Source organism: Chaetura pelagica, unplaced genomic scaffold (assembly GCF_000747805.2).
Source record: "Chaetura pelagica isolate M959 unplaced genomic scaffold, ChaPel_1.0 scaffold537, whole genome shotgun sequence".
In the NCBI taxonomy this organism is placed as follows: Eukaryota; Metazoa; Chordata; class Aves; order Apodiformes; family Apodidae; genus Chaetura; species Chaetura pelagica.
Window position 1 is genome coordinate 107,955 of NW_009953802.1, and position 13,107 is coordinate 121,061.

Consider the following 13,107-nt stretch of genomic DNA (forward strand, 5'->3'; position numbering starts at 1 on the left):
AGCAGGAGGAGCAGGTGAAGGTCTTATTTCCAGCCACAGGGCAGGACATATCCCAACTGCTGACGGGGGCAGACAGGATGTCTGTACTTTTACCATACCTGGTAGTGTGGATTGACATTGTGTATGTGTCTTTTTGGCACTAGGCAACTTCAAGTTGGACTATCAGTGAGTAGGAGGTACTGGTCCAGACAGGGTTTCAGGTGGATAGAGAGCCTGTGCTGGTGTTCAGGAGGGACCAGTGAGCATGGGGTGCCTGTAAGACAGGAGCACTTGTAAGACAAGGTACTTGCTGCCAGCCAGGCCAATGAGATGGATAAAAGGGCTCTGGACCAAGGCAGAGAGGTATTAACTGGAGAGAGGGATCCATGAATGTACATGTTCCCATTAATCTGGAGGAGGTCAGCAGGGGCGTACTGTCAATAGTGAACTTCAATCTCGACCAGATAAAAAGGCGAAAGAGTTCTTGGCTGGCTCTACTTTAAGTTTTGGCTGCATGCAATTCAGATGTAGGTGTCACACATGGGTGCTGTTGAAGGCAGTGCCTTGTATGAGGTGGTTAGCAGCATAGCTGAGCTTTGCTACTTGTTGAATCTGCTGACAAGAAAGCAACTGCCACATCTGCAGACCTGGGACAGAGACCTCCAGGTCTGTCTATGCACTGAGCTGTACACCAGCAGCAGGGCAGGAGGAATCCCTGGATGGATCTTAGAGATGCTTGAGGTTGCAGCCACTTATAAAATCCCTTAATATAATTCATGGAAGATTTCATAATAAATATTCAATATAAAGGTTCTCTTTGTGAGTTATGAGTCTTGAACTACATACATCTCAAAGTTGAGAAAACTGTGCTGGGAAAAATGCCACTATATCCCTTTTTCTGTTTTCCCGTCTGTGGGTGACCATTAGCAGACACAAAAGAAAGGTCTGTTTATTCTAACAACTTGATTTTTAATGGCTGCCTTTACAAAACCAGGGTGCTGCTGAAGACTGAATAAGTAAAAAATACTTGTTTTGCCTTAAATCTAAGAGAAGTGAGTGAGATGCTTTATATAATTAGGGGTTTAAGCCTTAACAAGAGGTTATTGGCCTCATTTGTTATACTAAGTATTTCAGTGAAGCGCCATTCATGACTTCACATTCCCAACTATCATTATGCATGATTCTGCAATTCTAACAGAATTCTGCAATATTGTAATACAAAAATTATACCTTTGACATTCTAGTGTAAGGATTACTGGAGTTTACTCCCCACCCCAAACCAGGTTGCTGCACTTAAATCCTGAAGAGACAGGAAATAGGCAGTTTTCTTTGGGATGAAGATCATCTAAATTATCTTTTTTTTTTTTTTTTAAATCAAGCAACATCTTGATTTTATTAATAGTATTGGGTTCCAGAGCTTCACTCTTAGCCCCCAACAAGCTATGTGACAGTAAGCATGTCATTTAACCAGTGTGTCCTACTTTCACCATCTGTAAAATGCTTTGAAAAGTCATGGAAAACTGAATCACAGGTCTTTTCCATCTCTAGATTCTGTTAGGTCATCCAGTTGTTCATCTGCCAGTAAAAGATTGTTTCCTACATCCACCAGTGTTTTTCCAGTCTGGCTTCTGCCCTCCAAGTGATTGGGCTTCCACCAATACCTTTGGGAGATGATTTTGCAGACTTGTAGACCTCATTGACGGGAAGCCCTTCTGACATTGACAAGAAGAGATTTTTTTTTGTTGTTACTTTAATTATGTTACTTTATTCCCATTATTACATGTTTGCTTATAGTTTTAGAAGGTATGCAATTTATGCAACACCTTAAATAAAGGTCTAAGTAAGATGAAAACTCTCCATAAAGTATGTAATATATAGAAGGAAGGACAACATAAGGTTTAGAAATGCAGGGTATGACCCTCTGTAAGAAAGTAAGCTATGTGCTTTTTCCTGAAGTCACATCTCTGTAAGTAGGCAGACAGCTCCAAAATTAGTACAGAAACTGGACAGATTATGGAAGCATAACAAAGGAGCAGAATGTTAAATGGAAATGTTGCAATACTTATCAAGAATTATTGAGCAGGAAAAAAGGGAGAAAGGAACAAATATAATTTAGTTGTTGAACATGGAAGTCTTTCCCTGTATGGATTTTTTTTTAATAGACATGTCTCCCATAATTTGATTTGCATTTGAATCTCTACTAATACATTAATAGTTCTGAGCCGGTACTCACAAGTTGCTGCTTTTAAGGGTTTTCAATTAGCATCTTTCTTGTCCAGATCTAACCATATTGTTAACTACAGATGCAGCCCAAAGCACCTTGACATGTCTCATTTTCTCAAACTATAATGCTTTGCATGGGTACCTCCAATTTAAGTTTTCATCTTCTTTATTGACCACAATTGTGGGAAAATTAAAGTCCTTTGAGTCATCTGCTTTCCTGGAGTTTTTGAAATTCAGCGAACAGATAATTTTCTTCATGTGTTGAAACTACCGGCATTGCAATATTGGCTAGATTAGATGAAAGCCATCAAAATAACTAGGTTTCTTTGTACAAAGGTTTGGGGTTTTTTTGTATCTATGAGTGTGTGGAAGTTATTTGCAATCTACATAACAGTGGTTAAACTACTTACAAAATGGGCATCTGGCAAACAACTGGTATGTAACGTGATTTATTTGACCCGGAGCCCTAGGAGAAAAAAGCAAATATTCAGTGCATTCAAATGCTATGGTTAATAAGGCATTTTGTAATACAACATATATAATACATGTATTTTAAAATTCTTACAAATCTGTCAAGGGGCCATGTTTCATAAAATATTGAACTTTTAACAAAATCCACTTGTTCAGGATTTTTATTTCTCTATTTCAGCTGCCAATGGAAATGCTTAAGTATAGGGATGAAAACTGCATGTGTAGTCAGTCTCTTCAGAAAAGAGATAACTCCATTTCCATTGTCTTAAGCTTACATATTCACATATGTTTTTAAGTTCTGATGTTACTTCAGAGTTTAAATGAAACACGTAATATCTTATAAAGTTTACTTGTAGCAAAACAATAGAGGCAGTGTAAACATTTCTGTAAATAAAATCACCCTTCTGCACCCTTGGCTGTTAAAAATCTGTATTGCTCTCAGTTGCAGTAGATACAGTCAGATCAGATGTAAGTAGTGTTTTACAAGTCAATAAATGCAGTATTTATATACACACAAAAAAATCTATACAACAAACTGATTTTTTTCCTTTAAGAGATTAAGTGGGAGACACCATCAAGTTAGCATGTTTATGAATAAGGTAAATCTTAGAAAGATTTCATGAAGTCTGATCATAAGTAGAATAAAGATATCCTTCATCCACAGGAAATAAAGCCAGATGAAGTTACCAGACTTGCTCTTCGGACAGAAGTTAATTTTGAAAGTGTCTGCAAAAAGGTAAGCCTTGGTTTTTGTTTTCTTTTCCCCACTGTGTGAGTGTGAATGCTCCTTAGGAAAAGGTGTGTATGTGGGTGAGAGTACCTGCAGTGCATTCTGAATCATAGAACCCCAGAAGGGACCTTGAAGATCATCAAGTCCAACCAAAACCTAAACTTACTTCCCTTACTAAAGAAATTTATCCACTAGGATGTATCTACAGAAAAACTACAGCTGCTTAGTACAAGTGACTTGTCATCTGTGCTGGTGGGCTAATCCCTAGTAACTGAAATAGAATACCAAGAAGTATAGTAGTGGTTTTTGAATCTGTATAAATATATATTTTTTTTGTTTGTATAGTACATGTACATGGTTCAGTTAGTGTAAATAAGCTTTCAGCAGCTGCTGGAAAAAGGCTCTGAATACTTTCAGATGCAGAGAGAAGTTCCCACATATGAACAAAACATAACAAACATTAGCCTGACATAAAGGCAGAATTTTAACACCCTCATGCCTCATCAATTTCAGTGCAGTGTTTCTCCTGAAACTCACTGATGGCACATTATTAAATATTAATTGTCTTACTAGTGATATCTGTAAGAGATGAAATGAAGACATACAAGAGCAAAGATGCTTGTTGAAATAAGCAGTTGAGGTTGAGAACAGACCGGACACTAAAAGAAGAGTGAAGAAGAGCAAAAATAAGTACCATTTTAACGAGTACATGGCAGAAGCGATGCCAGAAAGCAATTCAGAATAAAAAAATATCAATAGATAAAATTGTATATTTTCCTTCACATTATCCTAAGTTCCTGTGGGTGGTCTGCTGAAGAACTCTGAAGTCTAAAATGTTCGTAGTCCACAGGCTAAGTGTAGAATTGAGTAATCTCTTCCTATAATGGCACCAATAAATAGTTTGTAATACAGCTGTGCTGTTGCAAAGCTCAGTCATGTGTGATGTAGTTCAGCTATTAGCATAGCGTGCAGTAGGATTTCCGTGCTTAATGTGAGCAAAATCAAGTTAAAAGGAAAATATTACAGGAATTTGGTATTTCTGGAGTAGTGTTTAGATGTGTCTTACTGCTTTTCCTTCACTGAATGACAGAAGAGAGTAAGGAAGAGGTCCGATATGATGACAAAGAGCTAAAATGCAGCATTCTTCTTTACAATTTATTTGACTGTGATTTTCCAGTCTGAAGGTAACCTGGTCAGCAACTGTTTACTCTGATGTTAAAAACAGTGCAGAAGTTTGTGAAGACATATGGTTGCAAAGGGATGCTAAATTCAAGCAGTTAGGGCATTTTGTCACTTCCTGTAGGAAACACTTGTGCTGAGGAATCAAATGCATCTGGCTTGTGCTCATTGCATAAATTATAGGAATCCCAAAGTGAAATAGCTGATACTATTGTTTTAAAAGACTTTACAGTTGGGATTTTATTTTCTAAGAGGACAGGGGTTTTTTTGCCAAGAATACAGAAGGAATATTATTAATCTTACTAATTGATTTTGTCCCATTTTAAAATGTATTCGTAACCATGACTGGCTGCATTTTTTTCTACATTTACTTAAAATAGGCTTTCATTTATCTCTAATCCTTGAAAGCAGATAATACAGTATCCTTATGGAATTGTTTTGGGTTTTAGAACTGTTGTTATTTCTTTCACTTTCTGCTGCTGGTCCTGTTTTTCAGTTGTATGAAAGTCTGTTAATCTCACACCTTGTAGTGAATACGTCTCATGTTTCAAATGAGGTTTATGGATGGGTGCTGGTGCTTGATGTTAAACACCCAAAGAGGGTTTTTAACTGCACTGCAGTAGAACATGTGCAATTATTACAGTACTATTGACAAGTGATGGCTAAGCCACCATAACTTTATTGGTTGGCCATAGCATATCCCTAACTAAAGAAAGCATGTCTTCTGTGTTTCAGGAAAACTTACTTTTTCGGTATACTATTTCTTCTTTTCCCACAGTTAGTTATTAAACATACAGTTAAAAAAAAGTAAAAATTATTTTCTACCCCTGGAAATATTCTGTAGGTCACATAAAATGCAGACCGCACTGTTTACCTTTTCATTAACTTCAGTTTCAAACTATTTGAAGGAAAACATTCTGTGGCTGTTTTCATTTTCAGAATAGGTTTGTTTTTATTGATAAAAGGCAGTCCGCTTTTAATTCACTGTGGAATGCTGAATATTAGTTTTGCATAGTGGACATGTAGTCAGGATATTTGTTTAATTCCTTTGGCCCACTGAGATTTTATGTTCCATTACTATGTTTCCCCATACATTTTTCAGAATAAGATAAATGTACTTTTCTGTTTTAAAAGAGTTTGCATAGATTTCAGTGAAGTACAAAAAAATCGTGCTGTGTTTAGCAAGTCCCATTTTAACATGAGTTCTGATGATTTAGCTGTCAATGTTGCTATGCTAAGGATTGCTAATAAGCACTAATAACTTGCAGAGTGAATTGGCAAGAATTACCAGCCACATGACACAAGACTTCTTCCTTTTCTAATTTATAAAAATGTCATAGGGCTTACCACATTACTGTAAAACAAGAAGCAGTAGGTGAACTGTTCTTTGTGCACCTCTGCTAAAATATTGCTGCAGCTGGCACCTTTGGTATGAACAGGTGATAAATTCTATTGTAAAAATTCTAATGAATGTTGCCATGCAGCTTTAACTAGACTTTAAAGTGTCAGTTCTTATTTACAGCTGCTGAAAAATTGAACCTGTAGGTTTTGACTAAGTTTTTATGTATGCTGTTATTTACTGTCTGTAACAGATATATTTCCCAGCCATTAATACAATTGAAAAACATGTGGCAGATTTGTTGTTTAATGTTTTTATGAAACTGGTGTTTCCAGCTATTATTGGATTTTGAGGTGTTCTTTACAGCATAGGTACCTGAACTGTTATGGGCGGCATGGTTCATTGGTGGTGTGCTCCATCTGGTCCTAAACATGCTGTTCATAAGAAGCAGAAAACTGACTTTGGAATTGAGAAAGTTCTTAAGTGTTATCTTCAGCTTATTGCTGATGTAGTTTTAAGGTAACTACAATAGATTTAAATAGGCAGCATAGATAGGTTAATATGTAATAAAAATTTTCTAGTATTAGAGAAATTGTATGTATCATCTGTGCTGTTTCCCCAGAAAAGGGGAAACCATCATAACCACAGTTGGTTTTCTTGCCTTTGCACTAGTGCTAGCAGATTCTGACTAACTTACTGTAGCATCTCATTTAGTTTTGTACCCAATAAGTCTTTGGCATTTAGGACATGAGGAAAAAAACCGTATTTTAAACACTGACAGAATTCTGCTACAGCGTAGTGATCTACGAGCAATGATCTGCAGTTCCCTCTTGCCTTAAGTCAAGATACTTCTTTTTTTTTCTAACTAAAAGTGTATGTACTTAAAAAATCAGTGACTTTCAGATTTTGGGAGTTTAGGAGAGGGAACTGAAACTCTGAAACTATTGTATTTTTATTTGAGTGAAGAATAGAGTATTAGTGTACCTTAGTGTAAGATTTTGACTTGAGCACATTCTCTGACTTGAAGATATACCAACAAATATTCTCAGGTGATAAATACATCCTCTTATTTTTTGCTTTCAAATACAATCTTAACATAACCTTAGTAACATAGTTTTCCTGTTTTTTTTGCATTGAACTTTAATCTATGGTCCTTGAGAAGAGCACTGTCTTTTCCTAAGTCCTGTGTTTTCGTCCATTGCTCCAATCTTGTACTCCAAAGAGGATTTTACATAGCAAATTTTTAGTGAATTGTGACTTTCAAGTTTGTTTGGGGCCATGCCACATCCCACTGAGTCTCAAGATTACTGAAAAGCTTGGCACAATTTCTAAGTGGGTTGAGAAATTTTTTCTAGACCAGCAATGTAAGCCATTACTAGCTCTTAGAAGCATTTTTTGTTAATGTAATGCCTGGTGAGTTTAATTTGGATTGCTTCATATTCAGGAACCAACATTGTCTTGTTTGGAATTTAGAAGGAATTCAAAGGCTTTAGAAACAGTATCAGGCATCTCAGGCAGCTCATACATGTCCGTAGAGAGGCATTCAAGGATTTGACTGAGCAGCCTGGTGCACAGTATGATTTTGATCAGTAGAAGGCTTCTGCTGCCTGATGAGAACAGCTGTACTTAACATAATTTTGGAGAGATGACATTAGGGCTATCTAGCTTCAGGTCCAGGTATTTTTAACAGATGCCCAAAGGCTGTTATGCTACAGTTAAAGTTCTGGCATTATTTCAGGGGTAAGTGTATTTAATTTGGTTCTTTACCTGTACGACTCAAATGCAATTGAGATTCAGAAGCTGACAGAAATACTAACAGTAGCAAGGAAAGGTTTTCTGTGATTTATCAAATGAGAGTTTTCAGCTTCACATGTGAGAAGACCCTGTTTTACCTCCCAAACTTTGCTGTGGGACAAAGTTCTTGGGCATAGATCTTGGTATAGATGTTATTATTGTTATAAACTTTTGTTTCTGTTGTTTGTGCCTTTAATAGCAACATAACTGGGTAATTAGTTCTGTGGATTTTTAACATTCTTTGCTTATGAAATTTTGTTTACAATCCATAAACCATAGGGAGAGGACTACTGTATGAACCAATCTTGTATATAATATTGATGTGATAATCCACTAACTTTGCTTAACATGCTTATCATTAATTCTTCACATTTTGCTGTTTCGTGGTTTGATTTTTGGCAATGTAGGGGTGAATGGCTGGTGGTTTTGACAGACCCATGAAAAACTCAATTTTTAATTTATTTTTAAAAATCTAGATTCTGGTTGTTATACTCTTCTTAAACTAGAACACAATTCTAAGAACACGTGAACATTTTAACAGTTGAATGTCTACCTGAACCCTTAACAGTCTCCATCTCATTTTCCCTTCCCCTTCTTTCCAATTACCGATTATTGGAAACATTGTTACTGATTTTCCTTAGGAAATAATGTTCTAGCTTGTACCTACAAAGATGTTTCCATTCTTCAACAATGTGTGTATGCTCACAACAGTAAAATAATAATACTTTATTTATTTTTCTACCTGTTAAAATGTTACATTCTGTTCCCGTCTTATTTAGGTATGGAAATAAAGGCATTCGTTTGCATGTCGGATACCAGATACACTTTGCTCGGTGTAGTAGGTAGATCTGTCATCATCTTTTGGTTTTGGAAATTCGTTGCATTGATTTAGTAGTACAGTTTCCTGTAACATAGGCTAAAATAATTGGTTTGATGCTGGTAATCAGTGTTGCAGAGCTGAAATATTTGTCCTGAGTGTTTTGTCTCTGTTTGAATGGAAGTTACACTGAATGTATGAAGCCACTGTTTCCTGAGAATTTTCCATGTCAAATACCAGCTGTTTCTCTGTGAGCTTCATAAGACTACTGACAAAGTGAAGAATTTTGCATACGGTGATGAATATCACATTCAGGTGTAAATACTTCTTCTGTGTAACTGATTGTTTTTTGCTTTCTTTTCCTGAACATTCTTCATCTTCCAAATTTGATCGCTTGAACTGTGAGCTGTTTAGTTTGCAGCTAGTGTATATACTTCACTGTATTTTAGAACTTAGAGTCTATTGCTATGGCTGAAAATGAAGTTTTATGTGAGCGCAAATTAAGTCTGTCATGTTTTGACAAATCTTTCTCCACTTTTCTCCCACATATTTCTCCACCTGATTGTCTGCTAGCCCAACTAGTATTAATCCCTTCCCAGGCTTCCAGTGGGAGAGGTCAGGTCTGTGCTATGTTCCTCTCTCCCACCTTTGGTTAGCCATTCTTCACACACACAAACACTCTTGCCCTTACTTTCTCTAGGGCAATTTGTAGATCTCTTCTCCATTAGCTCCTTTTCATTCAAATTTGGCAGCCCACACATTTTCCTCTGTATGGTCACTGTTTGAGAGCAAAGAGATAGACTAGACCAAAGTTACCATAATATTCAACATCTGAGTAGCAGTTGCAGTGATCTCAGTTTAATTACAGTTTGGATTTTGTCCATTCTGGAAATAATTTTTTTAAAGTTCAGTATTGAAAAAACTTTGGCAGTTTTTCACAGAGGTACTGTGTTTATCTCTGACACAAAAAGGCTGTCTCCTGTCAAATTTTAAATTACTAGTCCGGGGATTTACTACCAGTCATTTGAATTCCTGTGAAGCTGTATTACTTAATTTTTTTTTGTCTGGCTGAATTGATTGTTCAATACTATTAAAGTATATTCTTGTCCTTACGCCAGACTCAATTTCAAAAGTGGTGTGATTGCTTTTAATTTAAATATGCTCTTTTTACTTATGTAGTGTGTCTGACCAGAATGTGGCCAGGCATGTTGTCCTCAATGAAGCTCAGAGGGAGTCAATACAGTTCTTGCAAGTGATATTTGGCTTGCACCATCTAGGTCATTCAGACACAAGAGTCACACATGCAAGAACATAAACGGACAAAAAGGTGGGTAGGGAGGAACAGTGTTAAGTTCAGATGTGCCTGTGGTGGTGATGTTGTAATGCACGGTGCTTCCACATGCTCATGACTGTTTTTTCAGTCCCAGAAGATTTATATCACAGCACTCAGGAAAGACCAGCAACGCTCAACTTTCATTCCTATTTAAAATAAGTTTGTAAGTGATGTGTGTAAATATCTTACTGGATATGAACTATCATGGGGAAAATGGAGGAAAATGTTACAATTAGTCTTGGTTTTATGCTTTCTTGAAGAAAAAGGGAAAAAAAAAAAAAAAAAAAAAAAGTAGTGTAATGAGGTTTTCAAGGTATGGTGGTTGATTCACCTTATTTATTTATTTATTTATTTAATAAGACAAGGCCAAGTTACCATTGTTCAGAATCTCCTTGGTATCCTTCTCCAAAATATTTTTCAGACTTGCATGCAATGCCCAAAAGGCAGGCAGAGGTCCAGAATCTAAATGCATGGATGAGAGTATGATATACGAAGGAGAGATTTAGATGTTTGGAGAACCTGAGGGCAAGAGGAGACTGGACAGGAAGGATGAGCTTCACTGTAGTAAAAATTGCGCCAGGCTGCTCTCACTGAGAATTTTAAAGGTCAAAATGACTACTTAAAATAAAAGCAGGGCAAGATGATATGTATGGAGGAGTAACTGAGTCACAATTATATGACTGCCATCTGGCTGCTTTTCAGAATATCTCATAAAGGCCAAGGAGGGAACAGTTTGATCTAATAAATAATTAAGGTAAATCAGACTGCCTACAGTGCCAGTTGATTGGCATCTCCAATACTCAGCTGCAGAGAAACAGGATAAATTATGAATAATTTCATATAAATCCTTGAACTGAAAAAATTAACTTGTTGTCCTTTTCTCCCCAGCATATTTATAGAAGCTTTTCTTACTGTTCTTAACATCCCTGGTGAGATTTAATTCCATCTGGGATTTGGCTTTCCTAACCTGATCCCTGGCTGCTCGGACAACCTCTCTGTAATCCTCCCAGGATACCTGTCCTACCTTCCACCTCTGTATGCTTCCTTCTTCAGTTTGAGCTTTTCTAGGAGCTGCTTGCTCATCCATGATGCCCTCCTGGAGTTTCTGCCTGACTTCCTCTTAGTTGGGATACAACGCTCTTGAGCCTGGAGAAGGTGATCCTTAAATGGACCCCACTACCCTCCAGGATGTTATCCCAAGACACTTTCTTGAGCAGATCCCTGAAAAGGATGAAATCTGCCCTTCTGAAGTTGAGGGTAGTAAGCTTGCTGTGAGCCCTCCTTACTGTCCTAAGGATCTTGAACTCCAGCATGTCATGGTCACTACAACCTGGGTGTAACATCCTTCACCAGCCCTTCTGTTCTTCCAACAGATGACAGGGTGATTGAAGTCTCCCATAAGGACCATGACATGTGAATGTGAAGCTGTTCCTGTCTGTCTATATAGTGCCTCCCCTGTGTTATCCTCAAGCTCAGGCAACCTGTAGCAAACCTCCACCATGATGTTGCCTTTGCCTTTCTTCCCCTTAATCTTAACCCATGAGTTTTCTGTTGGCTCCTCATCCATCCCCAGGGAGAGCTCCATGCAATCCAGCTGGTCTTTGACAGAGAGGGCAACACCCCTGCCCTGTCTGTCCTTCCTAAAGAGTTCCCCTGCAGCCTTTGGTGAGGACCGTGGTAAAGCCCCTGCAGCTCATGGAGTATCCCATGCCAGACCAGGTGGATGTGTCCAGAGGCTGTGACCCTATGGGTATGCCTGCATTGAAGCAGGGTCCAGGGGGAGCTGTGATCCCATGGAAAGAGGGGCCCATGCTGGAGCAGGTTGGCTAGCAAGACTTGTGACCCCATGGAGGACCCACACTGGAGCAGTCTGTTCCTGAAGGACTACACTACATGGAAGGGACCCACACTGGAGCAGTTTTGAAGAACTGTGGCCTGTGGGAAGGACTTGTTGGAGAAGTTCATGAAGGACACTTTCCTGTGGGAGGGACCAACCCCACACTAGAGTAGGTGAAGAGTGTGAGGAGTCCTCCCCCTGAGGAGGAAGGAGCAGCAGAGGCAAGGTGTGAGTAGCTGAACCCAACTCCTGTTCACTGTCCCCCTGTGCCATTGAAGAGGAGGAGGGAGAGAAATCCAGAAGTGAAGTTGCATTCAGGAAGAAGGAAAGGGGTTGTGGGGAAGGTGTTTAAAGATTTGGTTTCATTTCTTATCACCCTACCATTATTTTATTGGCAATAAACTAAGAAAATTTCCCCAAGTCAGGTCTATTTTGCCTGTGAGGGTAGCTGCTGATTGATTAATCTCTCCCTGTCCCCTGTCTCCACCAGCCTTTCATTATATTTTCCTTTCCAGCTGAGGAGGGGAATAACAGAGCATCTTGTGTGGGCACATGATGTCCAGCGAGGTGCAACCCACTACAGCTGGCAAGATAAATAGCCAACTATTTTCATGGTTGAATTATGACAATAACAGATAACAATGTAAATTAATATGAATTGAGACAGTCTTTGAAAAGAGTAATAAGCAAGAAGCCAAGCAGTGCTTCAGGTTTATTTGTGTATCTTGATGTTTTGTAAGAAGTTGTTTGGTTATTCTATTAAAAGACATCATTTGTCTGAGGTTTCTTGCATTAGATCTGTTAGGACATACATTTTAGCCCCAACTGGAAATTTTTCATCAGTCTATTTTAAAATTTGTATATAGTCCAATTGTATCTGTTGAAACTTGCATGGTTTCCCGAGATCCACACAGAATTAATTGTGGTAAGAACTTCTCGTCTATCTTGCAATCAAATTTATATACCTATTTCTTCTTAACACCTGTACCATCATTTTGATGCTAAGTGGAAAGCTTGAGTAAAAACTGAGTAAAAGTGATTATAAACCTGACAGGTTTTGGCTATCTGTTTCCAGTGCAGAGTCGGAAGCATCTAGTGCTGATGTTTCTCTCCTTTGAATACTATGGGATCACTCTCTTGTTGTTTCTGTATTTGGGAGAACCACTCTCTTTTAAACTCTTGCAACATCTAACAGAGACCTGTTTACTGCATCCCCTAGCTAATCTGTCTTTCTGTTATCAAGAGTAGGCACAGTCAACAGTCTCTTGCTGTCAGGAGCTGAGAGACAATAATGCTGCCCCAAATGACACTTTAACCAGTTGCTTTTCATACCAAAATCATCCTCGTGTCTGATGACCAGAAATCACATACTGTTTATCTTACAGGCGTAAAAGATGAGGGAGAA

General features: G+C 38.1%; 1 protein-coding gene across 1 annotated transcript in view; it reads left to right on the top strand.

The window, feature by feature from the left end:
* SRFBP1 (serum response factor binding protein 1) overlaps positions 1-13,107 on the top strand; it is a 72,983-nt gene that overhangs the window by 50,685 nt on the left and 9,191 nt on the right. The window contains exon 4 of the mRNA XM_010001207.1: positions 3,338-3,409. Within this exon, the coding sequence (XP_009999509.1) occupies positions 3,338-3,409 (72 nt within the window). The remainder of the gene's footprint in view (positions 1-3,337; positions 3,410-13,107) is intronic.